The 15,824-nt window shown below is 38.7% G+C and overlaps 2 protein-coding genes across 2 annotated transcripts; one reads left to right on the forward strand and one right to left on the reverse strand.

Moving 5' to 3' along the window:
* Positions 1-889: 889 nt before the first annotated feature.
* On the reverse strand, positions 890-4,300 carry spag8 (sperm associated antigen 8). Its single transcript, XM_010797478.1, has 5 exons — positions 4,151-4,300; positions 3,339-3,498; positions 2,673-2,718; positions 2,076-2,190; positions 890-988 (listed from the first exon to the last, which is right to left on the reverse strand). The coding sequence occupies exons 1-5, from the start codon at positions 4,217-4,219 to the stop codon at positions 890-892; spliced, it is 489 nt and encodes a 162-aa protein (XP_010795780.1). The 5' UTR covers positions 4,220-4,300.
* Positions 4,301-9,808: 5,508 nt separating this feature from the next.
* Positions 9,809-10,421, forward strand: pmchl (pro-melanin-concentrating hormone, like). Its single transcript, XM_010797454.1, has one exon. The coding sequence runs from the start codon at positions 9,887-9,889 to the stop codon at positions 10,265-10,267; it is 381 nt and encodes a 126-aa protein (XP_010795756.1). The 5' UTR covers positions 9,809-9,886; the 3' UTR covers positions 10,268-10,421.
* The last annotated feature ends 5,403 nt before the right edge of the window (positions 10,422-15,824 follow it).

A 15,824-nucleotide genomic window follows, 5' to 3' on the forward strand; every position in this document is an offset into this window, starting at 1 on the left:
TGAATGCTTCTGTACTCGCTGTCTGACAGAAGACACCGATAAAACATCACAAAGGAGGACACTTCACAGAGGGAACAATGGGAGCTTTGAATGCAGAGTGTATAATCATCCTCCTCTCAACATTGGTGGATGTGTGCGGGTCTCCTGAGAACAACTGTTGTTGCAATCTCTGCCCACATTAGGGACTGTAGGTTATTTAAAGAAATAAGGGAAAAAACAGAAAACATGATCGGACATTAAGGTGGGGTAGGTAATTCACTTCAGAAACACTTTTTGTTATATTCCATGGAATACTCTTAAAGGTGGGGTAGGTAAGTTTGAGAAACCAGCTCGAGATACACTTTTTGTTATATTCCATGGAATGCTCTTAACATCCCGATAGCAATGAATATCTTAAGTGCTTTGACAAAAAATCCATAAAAATATGTCATCTGTGGAAGCCGTAGTACTGTAAAAAGCACGACAATTATAACTATAAATGATAACTGGATGGCCTACCTGCCTGTCAGCCTTCCATCTCGTGCACAAACTTATCTCGTGCCCTCATTGGTCATGTGCGCGTTCGTGTGTGTTGGAGGAGGGGCTCTGTAAGGAAGTCTGAAGGAAGGGGCAGATTTTTTTTCGGTTGTGTACTTTCAAATTCTAGCGCACTCGAGCTGGTTTCTCCATTCTTACCTACCCTACCTTTAAGCACAGTGGTCAGCATCAGGGAAAACAAATACTTTGAGATAATCTATTACTTTTGGCCCATAATACATTAATGTAATGTATTTAATATACAGGGGGGTGGGGGGGTCTCCCAAAGGCTGGGATTTAGGAAGCATTCGGCTGTCAGTTGTCTGTCAGCTAGCCCTTAACGTGGAGGGGCAAACCTAGGTGGCTCCATCGGTCACAGCAAACAAACAGTTGGAATAATCTCACACACCTGTATCCGCTGGCAGTTTTCACTCCAAAATGTGATGGCCTGGTCAGATTTGTAATCATGAACCTGGAAAAAGGCAACAAAGGAGTGTTTTAATCACAAGCAAATGCACTGCACCACAGAAGATGTTGTTCATGTTTCATAACAGCCGTCTTAAAGTAACCCCCTCAATCCTTTACAGGCGAGGCATGACTTCTTTAAGGACATCATGTGGTATCTGTGAAGAACTGAAAAGCAGAGACGGCTGTAGAGGAAAATAATGTACAATAATGTACTTGTGATCTTCACCATTTTATATGTATTTGTTGTTCTCTTCCCAGACGTCTCCTGGTCTGAATAGCCTCTTTATGTTGCTGTTTTGATATTCTGTTGTTTTTGCTATCAGTTTCCCTTTTGTAATAAATCATTTTGACAACAAAATGGTGGGAAATAACTGAATAATTTTTTTTTTTAAGTTTTCAGAACAGTCAGAGAATGACACAAATAAAACAACACTTGGGTCGTAGTATGTGGAACAAAGTAATGATGATTATAGTTAGGCATACGTACAATCTAACCAGTGCAGATAGCAGTGTATTAGGAGAGGGGAGGAGGGTTATCTTGCGGGAAAACGCACAACAAAACAACTCGTGTGTTTAGGACCAACATCACTTCACTATGGAGTGTTTCTTCTTGCGGGTGATTCCATGTGTTCTGCTAGATTATCGTGGGGTATTTATTACCCCACACTCCCGGCATTATAGTCATTAGTACCACATGTGCTTTTCCTGCAAGTCAAAATGTCTGCCATTAAAGATCTTTGGATTAATCTACTAATCATTTCAAAACCTTTACACGGTCAGTGGCCTGTTTCCGCCCCATATGATCATACTACTGAATCTGGAATCTAATGGCATCGTTATAATAATACGTCATTCATTCATCATAATCAAGCATGCTCTTTATTCGATTGGCTGGTAAAATAAATAATGCTGTTGCAAATCTACCAAACAAATATAAAATTGGGGAAACATACTGGGCTGTTCTTTTAACAACAGTTCTAACATTAAAGTTAGGGTTAGGCACTAAATACAACATATTGTTTATGATAGTACATGATACTTGCTCTCATCACTGCAGTGAACCTGCAATACACACAGATATAAACACTTACTTGGGTTGTTTCAGGGGTAAGAGGCACAAATCCCTGTACACAGAAATCCCTCTGAGTTGTGGAGCAGAAGTCAGTTTTGGGACTTGGTTTGTTCCTTTCAGCATTAACCTTCTCTCTGTAGAAATACGAAGATATCAGCCTCAGTTGTATGCATTGTTAGAAGGAGCAGTGTGATACTCAAACTGCCCGTAAAAAATGTATGAGTATAGAGGAGTTGTGTGGTTGTGGTCTTATAATGTTTAAAGTGAAAGGCTTAAGACTCAATGATGACACACTGTCTGCTTTTCGACATGATGCTTTGTAGTCTTTACGAGCTGTTAACTCGTGCGGGACGGTTATAAACTCATCTTTGGGGATCAACGCAATGAACACCATAAGGATGACTGACCTTCATGCAAAATAACATCATAAATCTGATTTAAAAGGTATTACAGCTGTGATTGAACAGTGAAAAAAGGCCAGACGTGTAAATATGACATCACTTTCTCCTGCGTGTTGCGCTCAGGACATGGTCAGCCAGTGTTCTCCGTTCCCATAAACAAACCACTTCCAGTAAGACTTTCTTTAAGATCAAGACTTGCTTCATACTTGACTTACCTTATCCTCTGGGCATTATGTTTTTCCAAAAGCTCGCCTCTGATGCCTAGACCATGGAAATATAAAAAAGAAACATTAATGGGCAAATCATCTGAAAAAGATTTACTGAACAGAGGGAAAAAAATCTAAAACTAGAGGAAAGGGGGGGGGGAAAGAAAAACAGGCAAAGGATACATAATTATGTAGAATTCTGATACTGCATGTATGTCAATGTATAAAAATGTGCATATTACACCATGCCGTTAATAACATAGAGGGCAACCTTCAGTGGCTTGTACAAAAATACGGTTTTATGGTAAACAACACTTAGCTATTGAAATACAATACAAAACAATGTAGCTGTAGCCAACTATAAAGCAGTTGTGTTTATAATATGTCGCACAGTGATTAAGCATAGATAACCTAGCTCATCTGATTGCGCAAAAATTAATGGGTAAAGTAACACTATACTATATCTTTTCAGACATGTTTATTCAAAAGAGAATTCAAAACATTATCCAACAATATTTGGCTGCTCCCCTGCAGTCACTCTGAGAAAGCCCTTTTGTTCACAGACCCATTTTCGATAAGACCTACATCAAATATTTTCAACACTTCTGAACACACATGCCTAGCCTATTGATGAGTTATAATGTTATGTTGGTACTGTTAGTGAAAGACACGTACCCCGCAGCCTCACCCCAGGACCTTTGGGAGGAGTGAAATTCGCTCTCAGCGTGGTGACACTCTCCATTTGAGACTCCTGGTCCATTGTGATGATCCCTTTGTGTCCATGTTTTTGGATTTGTGTCCTCGTTTCCTGAGTGTCAACATCCTCCATGGCCCTCTGTATAAATGGACACAGGGAGGGTTTAGATGGGGGGAATCAACATTTATTTACCTTTTATAAGCATGTTTCAGCTTAGAAAGTAATTTCTTTTAGGTTTTCAAGGTAAGGCAGATGGCAGAAAAGTCTTAAAGCCATTATGACAAAGACACACAACAAGGAACAGTGATGGAAAAAGTACTCAGGTCTTTTAAAAGTACCTATACCATATTTTCAAGTAAATCTGTAAGTAGAAAGGTATAAGCATCAAAATATATTTAAATTACAAGTAAAAGTATTTGTTATGGAAATCATATATCATATTAAATTACTGCAATGTGTTATTACCATAAGGACATTATCATGACTGATTGCATGCTGGCTAACTGAAATAGCTCACTGGAACTCATAACGTAAGGAAACGTGGGTTTTTCGTGCTAAAACAATCCTACTCTACCATAAAAATGGTCTAACGTTGTGAAATATCATAACAAGGCATACCAGTAATATGACGTATTTTATATGACGTATTCAACTTAAAAGTTATACAGTGAGGTAAGGTTTGTTTACACACGGTTAGCTTACATTAACAAGCACTCTTGGGTGACGTTTGGCGGCTAACATTAGCCAGGCTAGCTTCTCAGTTACTAAAGTTAAGGTAAAGTAAACTCACCTCTTCCACCCAGTTGTGCAGCATACATTTACCAACTTTATTTCCCACCGCGGCGGGCTTCTCTGCCATTGTGCCACCAATATAACTACTAAGCTTGACTAAAATGGACCAAGTTGTGCATGAACAACACACTGAAACCTGTTTCTCTATACTAGCACGTCCTTTGAAAGAGGTGACAACGAACCCCCTTAGCAACAGGATTCTGTTGACGGAAGTGTCGCGATGAAAACGGTATTCATTTTTCGTTGAGATAAAAAAAAGCTGGAGAAAGCTCAATTAATACTTAACAGTGTAAAACTATGATAGAAAGTATACAAGAAAAGATAAATAAATAAAGAATGTGTACCCTGTCATATTTCTTTGAATAACGTTTGTTGTCTGCCTTATTTACTATTATGTTTCACCTTTATGGATTGGCAGTTAAATGATTCCAACTTGATTTGTTGTTTTGGTGTGCATGTTTGTTGTTGCTTGATGCATTTTTAATGAGACAGAAAAAAGTGTTAGAGTTTTACAGCATTCTTTGACATGTATATAACTGCATTGGTTTGTTTCCTTTTTTCCCTTCACCTACAATCTGCTACATCTGTCTAAAGCGGCACATTTTGTTTACAGAATATGTGCAGCAGCGCTTGTTACACCCAGAAGGTGAAGGTCATTTACTGCCAAAACAAGAAACAGCATCTTTGTTTGAGGGAGAAAAAAATCAATTTAAGAATGTATTAATTTCCTAAGTAACCTTTTTGAATCAATTGTACATTTCAAATCACATACCATTTATCCATTTTGGTGCAAACCCTGCTGAAACACTCGCTGTTTGTTTCTGTGGATATGAGACACAGAAACAAACCACAGAGTCTGTTGCTGAGAAACAGCAGAGGAGTTTTCACTGTCAGACTGCCAGATAGTCTGGAACAGTCTACAGCCTCAGCATGAGGCACAGTAAGGAATCTAATCCATGTTTAATGGATGGGTAGACTGTCAAACTGTGCTTTGTCATGCCACACACATGTTCTTCATCCATTAATTTACAGTTATCTGTCGCCTATAAATGCAATGACTTTTTTTCATGGACGTCTATCATCTTAGTTAAGGGTAACAGTAACTAATTAGCTCTAAACACACTGAGGGTAATGATTACACCTGTTATGCAGGTATTTTCTTCATAAACCGAAGACAACCCCAAAGTTATTTCAATTCATTCTGAGGGGGACATGGATGTTAGAAACACATTTCATATAAATTCTTCTAACAAATTATGGATAACAGACTGCCAGCCATTGTCATTTTCAGAAACATGCTGCTGGCTAAATGTCCTGATCTTCCTGGTGAATTCATATTTTGGATTTTGACAATACCTGGAGAAACATCTTGAGAGTACTAGGAGGAAACATTTTTTCTGGGAGGATCATTAAGATACAAAGAAAGAGAGTTACATTTATTATTTATGTTTTATAACAGTTCAAAAAAAATCATAACAGAAAAAAACAATCTACTTTAAGTAGTAAAAAAAGTTGGAAATTGAAACAAAAGAAACAAATCACAAAACCTCCCTGTTAAGATTACTTTACTTGATAATTTACTTGATAAGGTTTTGTAAAACATCATGCTTTACCTTAAAAACCGGTTTATGTTCCGTTATTTGATTTAAGTAAATGATACGAAACGTAATACAGGAGAGTAGACAGATTAAGCAAGTAGGTTTTCTGACTTTTTTTATTCCCAGCATATATTGAATAATAAGTCCTTCTCTACGTTTAGACCAAAAATAGCTAAAGAATTATTCTCCGAGCTAAAGTACATAAGGAGCTTGTCACGTAAAGCTTTAAAGCTCAAACTTCTTGGAGCATCTTGGAGTAATATTCGCACACACAGCATTAACATTGTGGCTTTGGTGTGGTCACTGAGGCGAGTGAGAGCTGAATAGGGACAGGATTCTCCATATCCTCCCGTCCATGAAGTTCATTATTCCATCCCTCCATCAAAAAACATGATGCTGAGATAAGTGCTTTCACTGTCTCCTTCTCCAACCGAAGAGCGCCGATGCTGCTATTTTTATACCACATTGTGATAGAAACCATCTCCATGACTACCAATATCTCTGCAGATGTATTGATGATATGATGTATTAGGTTTTTTTTCTATCTTTTCTCTCAGTTGGAAACCCAGCATTCGTGTCTCGCAACTGGGGCGCCCACTTTGGAGACGTCTCTTCCTTTGGTGCATGTTATGCGGTTTAGCCAAACCACACTGAGAGGTAGCACCAGATCCAAGATCAGCTTTCATCTCTTTATTTTTATATTTGTATGTTCCCCTAGAGTCTAGAGTCTAGACCAACCCTTAAATTGCTAAAGGAAGAGTCTGTCTTCCATTTTTTTATTTAATGCAGAAAACAATAAAGTATCTCGAAATGAAGATACTCAAGTAGAGTATTGAGTATAGGCCTACAAAGTCACAGAGTAGTTTTCCACCTCTGCATTGGTGTAAAGGCAGGACTTTGTGGTTGCATATTAGAACATCCAGTAGGCCTATCCATCAGAACTTCCTGCCCCTGTAAAAGGAAGTCCTCTCAGAATGTTTCGGTGCAGAACATCTTAACCTCTCTGCGAGTGAACGAAAACTGAGATTTCAATCAGTCTGACCTCAAAACCAGCTGGCAGAACGCACAGTGTTAGAATTTCAACAACATAATTCAATTTGTGCCTCTTAATACATGCACCGCTGTCGGAGCTGTGTCCTGTATTTACCTAGCTGGAATAACACTTAAGCTTGCGTCTCGTGGCCCACTGCTCGGTATCGTGAGAAAAAAAACGATGCGCTGAGGGGGGAGAATACGTTTGGGTCTCTTTCTTCGAAACCTTCGTACTCGTAAGCCGGGGCCACGTGTTTTGGTTGGCGACCATCAGTAAAGTTAGCATGTCAGCATCTTATCCCTTTCAAAAGTCTGTTTTTCCTTCTTCTTTTTTAAAAACGTAGCACTGACTGTGTAACACAAACACTTTAATGCGCCGGTGCTGCCGACAGTAACACCCCAGGGCAACCATGGAGAATATTCCCTCCCGTAGCTTCTCTCTGTTTTCCAGAAATGTAAGGAAAATATAAAGTTTTTTCATAGAAATTTATAGAGCAAAGGGTGAAGGTACATGCAGTGTTTTTTAAACCGATACCCAAAGAAGAATTAAGTTTGTCATCAAAGAATGTCGGACAGTAGTGCGAAAATGTTCGTTTCGCAGGGTTCAATTCAGGAAAACTCAAAACTGATATAAACTGATCTGATATTTTCCTTTAGACTTCTCCTTTGGCAGGGAAATTCAGAATCTCTTTGCCTAAACTCGCAACAGTCAGAGCAAATTTATGTATGTTTGTATCTTTGGATTGCTGGCTTAAATATGCAATCACACTGTAAATGAGTTGTATCCCAAAGAACCCCTCCCACCCACTCCATGCAGAGCTATTGAAGATGAGGAGTACGTTCAGCCACAGACTCATCCCTCCACGACGCAGCACCAAGCGCCTCGGACAGTCCTTTGTGCCTGTAGCTATCAGGCTGCACAACAAGGGGTCAATAATGTGAAACTATTAGTATACATAAATAGACACTGTTTCCACAACCCATGTTAATATATCTAATATTTAATATGACTCTATATGTATATATGTCCATTTTAATTTTAATTTGATTCATTTCATATTTCATAGTTTCTCATTATTATTATTTGTATTTTTATCGCTGATCTTATTTTTGATTTGATTAATTAAAGGTCCATCTTATCTTATCTTAATCAGTTTGAACACATCATATGGGTGGAAGTGTACGCCAGTGTTGCTTTTCTTTACCTCTTTGTACCTGTAAGAGAACTACATTTGCACATTTCAGCCATTTATCTTAACCTTTATTCTGCCAGCGAGGCTATGTTTTTCGTTCTGTTTGTTTGTTGGGTGCTTGTCTGTTTGGCCAATGAAAGGACCCATTACATGTTGGAGCGGCTCTGAATAAGAGAAAAAAACACACTTTATTTTTCACTCTTGTTACGAGATAGGGAATTGCCTTGGCGAGGGTTCCTTGAGTGCTCTATACTATGTATAGAGCACTGTGTTTTGGCTTTTTGGAACATCAGTAGCTCTCCTAATTCATTACATTTTGGTTGCAAGTTCTCAGAAGCCTGAGTATCCTTGTGTGTGGTTAACTTAACTTCCTTAATATTTTATTTGCCTTGCCTGACCTCAGTTCCCTGACTCAAACCATAGTTTCAGAAAACCTAAACTTCACAGAAATGGAGAAAAATGTATGTATTTTCTATGAAAGGGAATACACGAGAAACCATTCTCAATATGTTTTCATTAAAAGATTTGTAGCCCTGTTCCTGGCATGTTTACCACGTGGTTTTAAAGTACTGGCAAAACAATATAATCTTTTGGATAAAACTATTATCTTCTTCATTCCTAAAACACGTTTATTTTACAGTTCCATATGGTTTTCCTCCAAAATAAATTTACAATCTCCTTTGCGCCATCAACACCTAAGAGCTCCACTCTAATCAATGACCATCTGACATCTAGGAATGAAAGATAAGATTTTAACAGAACCGTCTGTCCCCTGAAAACCACACGAGGCCTTCCAGACAGTAATAAAAACAGGCTTTTTAGAAACCACAGACATGGTTTTCAACAAGAAAATGGTCCAGCTGAACTGCCCGGCTGCTCATTACCAGGACTAAAATAACCTGAACAATTTAATGATATTCAATTATATGTCTAGCCATTAAGGTTTTATAATGTTCTACAATTCACGTCAGTCAAATCTAAAATCTATTCTCTGTCCACTACTGTGCTTAATACTGATACGTTTTCAGTGCTCATGGTGCATTATCTGCTCTGAAGATCTTAGTAGGAGAAAAAACCTGCTTTTTCTGAATTATCTGGACCAGTCTATGACATGAAATGATCCAAACTGCAAGTAAAAACATAAATTTGTCAACACCTTTGATCTGAATGCTAATAACATCAACGCATTCATATGAATCGTAAGCAAGCCCAGGTATGCAAAACTCCTGCAGCTCCAATCTGGCTACTATAATTAGTAAGGATTGTAATTATGCTGCGGTCTAGCAAGAGATCAAATCAACTTCTGCCTCAGGGCCTCTGGAGCATATCTACATGTATATTCTCCTCAATTTCCCAACTTCCTCTTTGCCACGTCAACAACGAGCGGCTGCCACAGACACACAAACACTTCATGAATCACACATCTTTGTTTTGCTCTAATCCAAAATGAGATCCCATATTGAAAATTGTTGTAACAATGCCATTGGACAGCTTTTATGTCCGAGTGTCTGACACCACAAGAGATTCACGGGGTAGTAATCCCTCCTTGTTGTTTTAAAGGGCAGTCATTTAGGATTAATGTTTTTCTTGTTGTCATCTGCTCAAAGAATTCCCACTGTTTCATTGTCAGGAGACAAATGTCAGTCATTGATTTTAATTAACTTCACACCAAAACAACACTCTTGAACACCGCAAGAGTTCTACCCAACTGCATTTTAATGCTCTTAACTAATTTCCTGATCACAACAGGAAGGTTTATGATGAGAAACGAATCAACGTGGCCAATCCAGCAAGTCCAAAAGGATATAAAAGAGGATGATACGATCTCAGGGTCAGAACAACGAAGCATCACCTCCAGAAAGAACCTCATCCACCAAGCCAAAGCTTTGCGACTCCTGGAAGATCTTCACCATGAGACAGTCACTCATGTCCCTCATCTTCGCCGCAGCGCTCTTGTTCCAGTGCTACGCCCTGTCGATTGCGCTACCCATGGGCAAGATGGACGACGGCTCCCTTGAGCAGGATGCTTTCGCTTCACTGCTGAGCGACGAGGTGACAGACAACAGTCTTGGCGACTCAGATCTGGCCACGGCGGGTAAAACCAGAGGGCCGAGGGTGATCATCGTCGGCAGTCCGAGCCTCTGGAGGGAACTGCGGTCGACGCACGGCGGACTGACCATCTACAAGCGGAGAGCGGATGACAACAACCAGGACCAGGACATCCCCATCCTGAGGAGGAACACCATGAGGTGCATGGTGGGACGGGTGTACCGGCCATGCTGGGAAGAATAGGACAGTTTACTCTGCTTCTCTAGGTGCCAAAACAGAAGACAACCACCACCTCTTTTCCTGCCTTACACTGATTGTAACATAATCCAAAAATATATGTATCTATATTTAAACTACTGCAGATCTGAGAATTAAAAACACTGAATTCTGCCTTGAATGTTTGTCTCTTTAATAACTTCAAAACATTTAAAGGTTACTTTTTTGTTCTGTTCTGAAAAGTGACGGAAGGTAAAACCCAAATTGTGGTTGTTACTTTTCTGTATGTGTTTAGATTGTATAAGATTGAATGTCATAACTAGAAAGGCAATCCTATAGCGCAGACCTCCAAAAAGGCAATTTTCATAGCGAAAAATAATGTACTAATGTAAATGTTAAAAAATGTAATATGTAAATAATGTAACAGAACTGAAAGCATAACCTCCTCGGCAAAGTTAATTAAGGCTTAAGCATCATACTTACATAGTAAACTGATCATTTTTAAGTTTCTTCATTCATTGTCAAATTTGCAAATTAACAATTTGCCGCTTGCCTTCGCGTTACTGCCGCCGAAGCGCCCCTCTCATTTTCTGATAAGGTTGGTCCTCTGACAGACTTTAGCCGGTTGGCGAAAATTCATTTGCTTCAACATATCTGCAAAGTTTCCCTTTAAGCACAGACATTAAAATGGTTACTTTTTATCAAACACTGATCATCAATCAAGAGAGCCATGACCTAAAAGTAGACATTAGAGGATGAATGAAAGCGAAAAGAGAGCTGATTTCAAAATAATCAAAGCAGGGTTGAATAAAGTTTCTGAATGTGATCCTTCAGTAGCACTTTAAACAGCTGGTGTTGAAGTAACAGGTTAGTGTTGCTTTGATCTGCCTTCTTTGGAACATATTGCACTTCTGGTTCAACAAAAACAAACTGTGATGGGAGGAGCGGCCTTGATAAGCCCTATGACCTGCTCCCTTTTAGCAGCTCCCCTGAAATTACAGACAGATTTTCACATAAGAGTTGCATCATATCCTGTACACTGGTAAATAACAGCTGTGTTACGTGTGCTTGTGGCCTCTTCTCTGAAGAACAAAGGCGGGCTCTTGAGAGTCTACTTCCAACTTTACAAGAGCTCATCAGAGCATCAGCCTTAATGATTTCCTAAGCTTTGCAGATGTGTCCGGCACTCAACTAGCAGAGGCTATAAAAGTAAATCAATCAGGATAGGAATGAAGCTTCCTGATGGTCATCAATTACACATGATTTCGCTCATGTAGAGACTATAGCTTCTGTGTTGCAGAATGCAGCGAATAACAACTATTTAACATATTTAAACACATATCTCTCTCTGTGAGGTCTCTTTTAGCAATGTAAAAGTGTAAGTGTAAGAGACTGTGTTTATTTTTCTTTTACCATAATCTTTATAGAGAGATACAGATCTGCATTTCATCTTTAGTCAACAACAAGATTTAAATATTGGAAGCTTTCTGGTTTCCATTTGTAGTCGGTTTCTAGTCCGTCTTGTATTGACCATCATAATCTACTTTGATTGGAAAGAAAAAGAGGTGGCAGGCATTTGCAGAAATGCAATCTCGGAATCCATAAGCTATCATCCATTGAGGATTTTGCTTTTCTTTGGGTGTAGGCTTTCTCTAGTAGGACTCTGAATGATTATTGGTGCACTCAGGGGAAGGCTTGACCAGTTATCTGTTATCCCGATATCCTAGCCGTTGTCCACTGAGTCTAAATTGTCCTCAACAGATAGCTGACGGGTTCCTCAACCACGGAAATTATTTTCTGACGCGTTAACCTATTAGCAAGACACTTCAAGAAAGTGTCACCTAAAGAAAATGTGTGTATTTTACTCTCACACCATTTCATTCCAATACCATTTATACAATTTTCTATTACATATGAGCAGTCCAGCTGTGGTCTGGTCTTTATGAGGAGGGATTAACACTTACTGCCCAGTGCCACCCTGCTGGTGCAAAATGATGAGGTCTCTATGTGAGGTCCAGTTGTGACTTGTGAATAATTGCAAACACATTCCCTGCCAGGAATCAGTTGTGAAAAGCAGTACAAATAAAAGGTTGCTGGTGCTTATTAAAATGGCTTAGTCACAACTGCAGAACATTCCTCACAATATTAAAGAAGGAACAGTCAGCAGAATGGAAGATGTGTTTCTGGGAATGTGTGCACCTTTTTTGTATTTAGGATTAAGCTTCTGGTTGGAAAAACAATTTGGTTTAATACATCGGCAGATATCCAGCATGTGAGAAATGTAATGCTCCAACAAAACGATTTATAAGCCATGGTTTGGAAAACTGGGGTACTAGAAAAATACTACTTAATGCCCTGTTGGACTGTTTATTGCAAATTAAATCCTTCAATTTCGATAATTCAATTTTGTGTTAATAAAACGGCAGTTGCTAACTTGGACACTACATTACGGCATCACACCAACGAGACCGTCGTTAGCTTAGCAGTGCCGGTGGTGATGCGAAGCCATGCGACCGGGATGCAGTTCCTTTAGCTTTAGCCTTTAGCTTTTTGCTTCTGGCTATTGCATTTCAGTTGATGAACCACATGCCCCTTGCATTAATATGTGGAGATTATCCTGTTGAGTAAAACGTGTAGGTGTGTTTGCCACAGAGCTTATTTTCCGCAATACACTGAAATGTAATCAAGGGGACCCCAATGCGAGGCTACATTCAAAGACAGTCTAAAAAAAACCTCATCACTGCAACACTCTATAAAGATTGGTTAGGGTTAGGGTTAGGTTAGTCCACCACTTTTATTGAAATGGATATTGTAGGGTATTTTAGCTCTGAGTGCAGGATTAGCTGATTATTCTGGAAACCGGATGTTCACAAACTCGATTTCCGGTTTACAGAATAAAGCAGCTTTAAATTAGAAGAACATTGTATTAATTTAAAGTTACAGCACATAATATTGATTTTATTTTCTTACAATATATCTCAACAGCTTCTTTATGGATGAACTCCTATTTTGTGCAGATTGTTATTAAATAGACTACAGGGCTGTATAGGATTATGTGTGACTTGACACAAATCTTGCAGGAGCGACATTCTTCAAGTTTTTTTCTGTAGGTAGGAGGAGACAACAATTAAAAACTGCAGGTCATGACATTTAGCTAACACTAACCAGACTGATACCATTTACTATAGCATTTATCTTCTAGGAAACATGAAGTTCAGTCTTGTGCATTGCTGTTTTTTTAATCACGACGATCCCACTGGATTTGTGACAATTACAACAGGAATCCCACTAGCAGGAATCGGACTATGGTGACCATATTGATGTTTCTTTCAACCATCATATTGACAGTTTTTTTGTCAAATGTCTGGACAACTATAGAATGGATTGTCCATTCATGGTCCCCAGAAGATGAATTGTAAGAGTTTCCCTTTAGCCTCAGGAAGAAATGTCAATTTATCAGCCGGATTTGTACTTTGTGTGTTACCAAATGTTAGCATGGTATTATACTTGCTCAATACAAGCACCAACATGAGAATTTGACAAACCAAGAACCACCATTTTTAAATTTACATTGCCACAACTTCTGAGAAAAAACAATACAATTATGCTGCATAAACTATTTCCAACAAATATAAATACTTACCGCAGTGTATATCGACCTGTTTAGCGTTATGCTCAACAAACTCTTTGCCATAATGCTTCAAGTCCTTGGCATTAAAAACAAGCCTTTTTAAACTATGACAGCTTTTTGGCATTTACTTACCTCATAATAGTACAAAGTTCAGATAAATGTTTTATGGAAAGGTGTGTTGTTTTCACGATAACTGCGGGGAGCAACATCTGGAAACGGTTAAACGAGATGCTGTGCAACCTTTTATAATCGGTTATTGCTTATGTGTTTATTTTTAAAGGTGGGGTGGGTAAGTTTGAGAAACCGGCTCGAGAAACACTTTTTGTTATATTCCATGGAATGCTCTTAACATCCCGACAGCAATGAACATCTTAAGTGCTTTGACAAAAAATCCATAAAAGAAGAATGTCATCTGTGGAAGTCGTAGCACTGTAAAAAGAACGACCAATCATCTGAGCCGGCCCGGCTAAAATAACTTGATGGCCTACCTGCCTGTCAGCCTTCCATCTGTGCACAAACTTATCTCGTGCCCTCATTGGTCATCTGCGCGTTCGTATGCTCTGTAAGGAAGTGGCAGATTTTTTCCGGTTGTGTATTTTCAAATTTTAGCGCACTCGAGCTGGTTTCTCCAAAATTACCCACCCCACTTTTAAGTCAAATTACCTTGAATGTTATCAGTCTGAATGTTCTCCATAATTTCAATGTGTTTGTAAAGAGTGTTCTATATAATATAGTTTATCCTTATAGTAAAATTCACTGATGCCAATTTTTAACCTTTGTGAGACGGATAAAATACCAACCATAAAGAGCATTTCTGGCATATCACATAAAGTGTGGTATAATGGCTATTACAATTGCTGTGAATTTTGTTTATCATTTTAATTTACTTGTCACTGAAAGGCACAAAACATACTCATCGTCAGCTAACAGCATTACAAGGAAATACTGTCAAGATAAACAGAAAATATAATCTTTAATGTCTTCCTTTTGTATCGTGAAGCCCTGAGCCTGTTTTTCAGGTCTCAGGCTCGAAAATGACATTCCCAGAACAAATTACCTTATCTTCCCTTCTAAAAGGGTTAAATTAATAATCTTTTTTCTCAAAGCAAGGTTACATCTGTGAGTTGGATGTAGAAGTGTCAGAATCAATATAGATGTTTTTATTTTAAAGTAAACTTTGATTGAACACAGTAAAACAAATAAAATTATAGTGTCAGTCCAACAAAAAAAAGGTTACTTATAGTGAAAACCACCCTTGAATCATGAGATGGTAACTAAAAGCTTTTGGAATCCTAAGTACAACATATAATAAGTACCCTGTATCAAGATTGATGCAAAACAAGTGAAATTTGACCTTTTTAGAGAGGTTTAGCAAAAAAACACCACTTCTGGGGTCATTTGGGTGATTTTCCATATCTCTGGCCTCCCTCGGTCGATTTTGATGATTGACATCTCTTTCTAACCATCAGAGCCAATGGAATCGAGGGGAACTCCCACATACTCCTTATTTGGTAATGTGTGTGTGTTAGACTGCCACATAGCCAAGACCGGAAGCTGCGATAACGCTGGTGGCTACCATTAGCAGCTAACTTTACTCTCCGATTTTTACATAAAAATTGAATTATGGATTATTAAATAATTTTTTTAAAGTGACAGACACATTCAATTAACCTATGGATTAACCCTCAGCCGTGTTAGCATTTTTTCGCTCAGGGGTCATTTAGATGCTTCTTATGAGACTTTTGTTTTGTTTTGGTAAAAAATGACCCCTGAGCGAAAAAATGCTAACACGGCTGAGGGTTAATCCATAGGTTAATTGAATNTCACAACACGTACCTTTACGCTTTTACAGGAGATTGTCTCACCGTAGCTGTCAATCTGATCAAAAGACGTGTTCAATGGCATTAAAACGAGAAAAAACGCGGCTGAATCGGTTAATCCATAGGTTGATAA

Source organism: Notothenia coriiceps, unplaced genomic scaffold, assembly GCF_000735185.1.
Source record: "Notothenia coriiceps isolate Sejong01 unplaced genomic scaffold, NC01 NC01_scaffold00002499, whole genome shotgun sequence".
Taxonomy (NCBI): Eukaryota; Metazoa; Chordata; class Actinopteri; order Perciformes; family Nototheniidae; genus Notothenia; species Notothenia coriiceps.

Bases quoted from the DNA above. Each gene is read 5' to 3' on its own strand.
- spag8 (XM_010797478.1), bottom strand. From the start codon at position 4,219: ATGGCAGAGAAGCCCGCCGCGGTGGGAAATAAAGTTGGTAAATGTATG. The intron at 2,719-3,338 runs GTACGTGTCTTT...TCCATGGTCTAG, and splicing joins TCCTGGGGTGAGGCTGCGGG to GCATCAGAGGCGAGCTTTTG. The intron at 2,191-2,672 runs GTAAGTCAAGTA...GTATTTCTACAG, and splicing joins CATAATGCCCAGAGGATAAG to AGAGAAGGTTAATGCTGAAA.
- pmchl (XM_010797454.1), top strand. From the start codon at position 9,887: ATGAGACAGTCACTCATGTCCCTCATCTTCGCCGCAGCGCTCTTGTTC.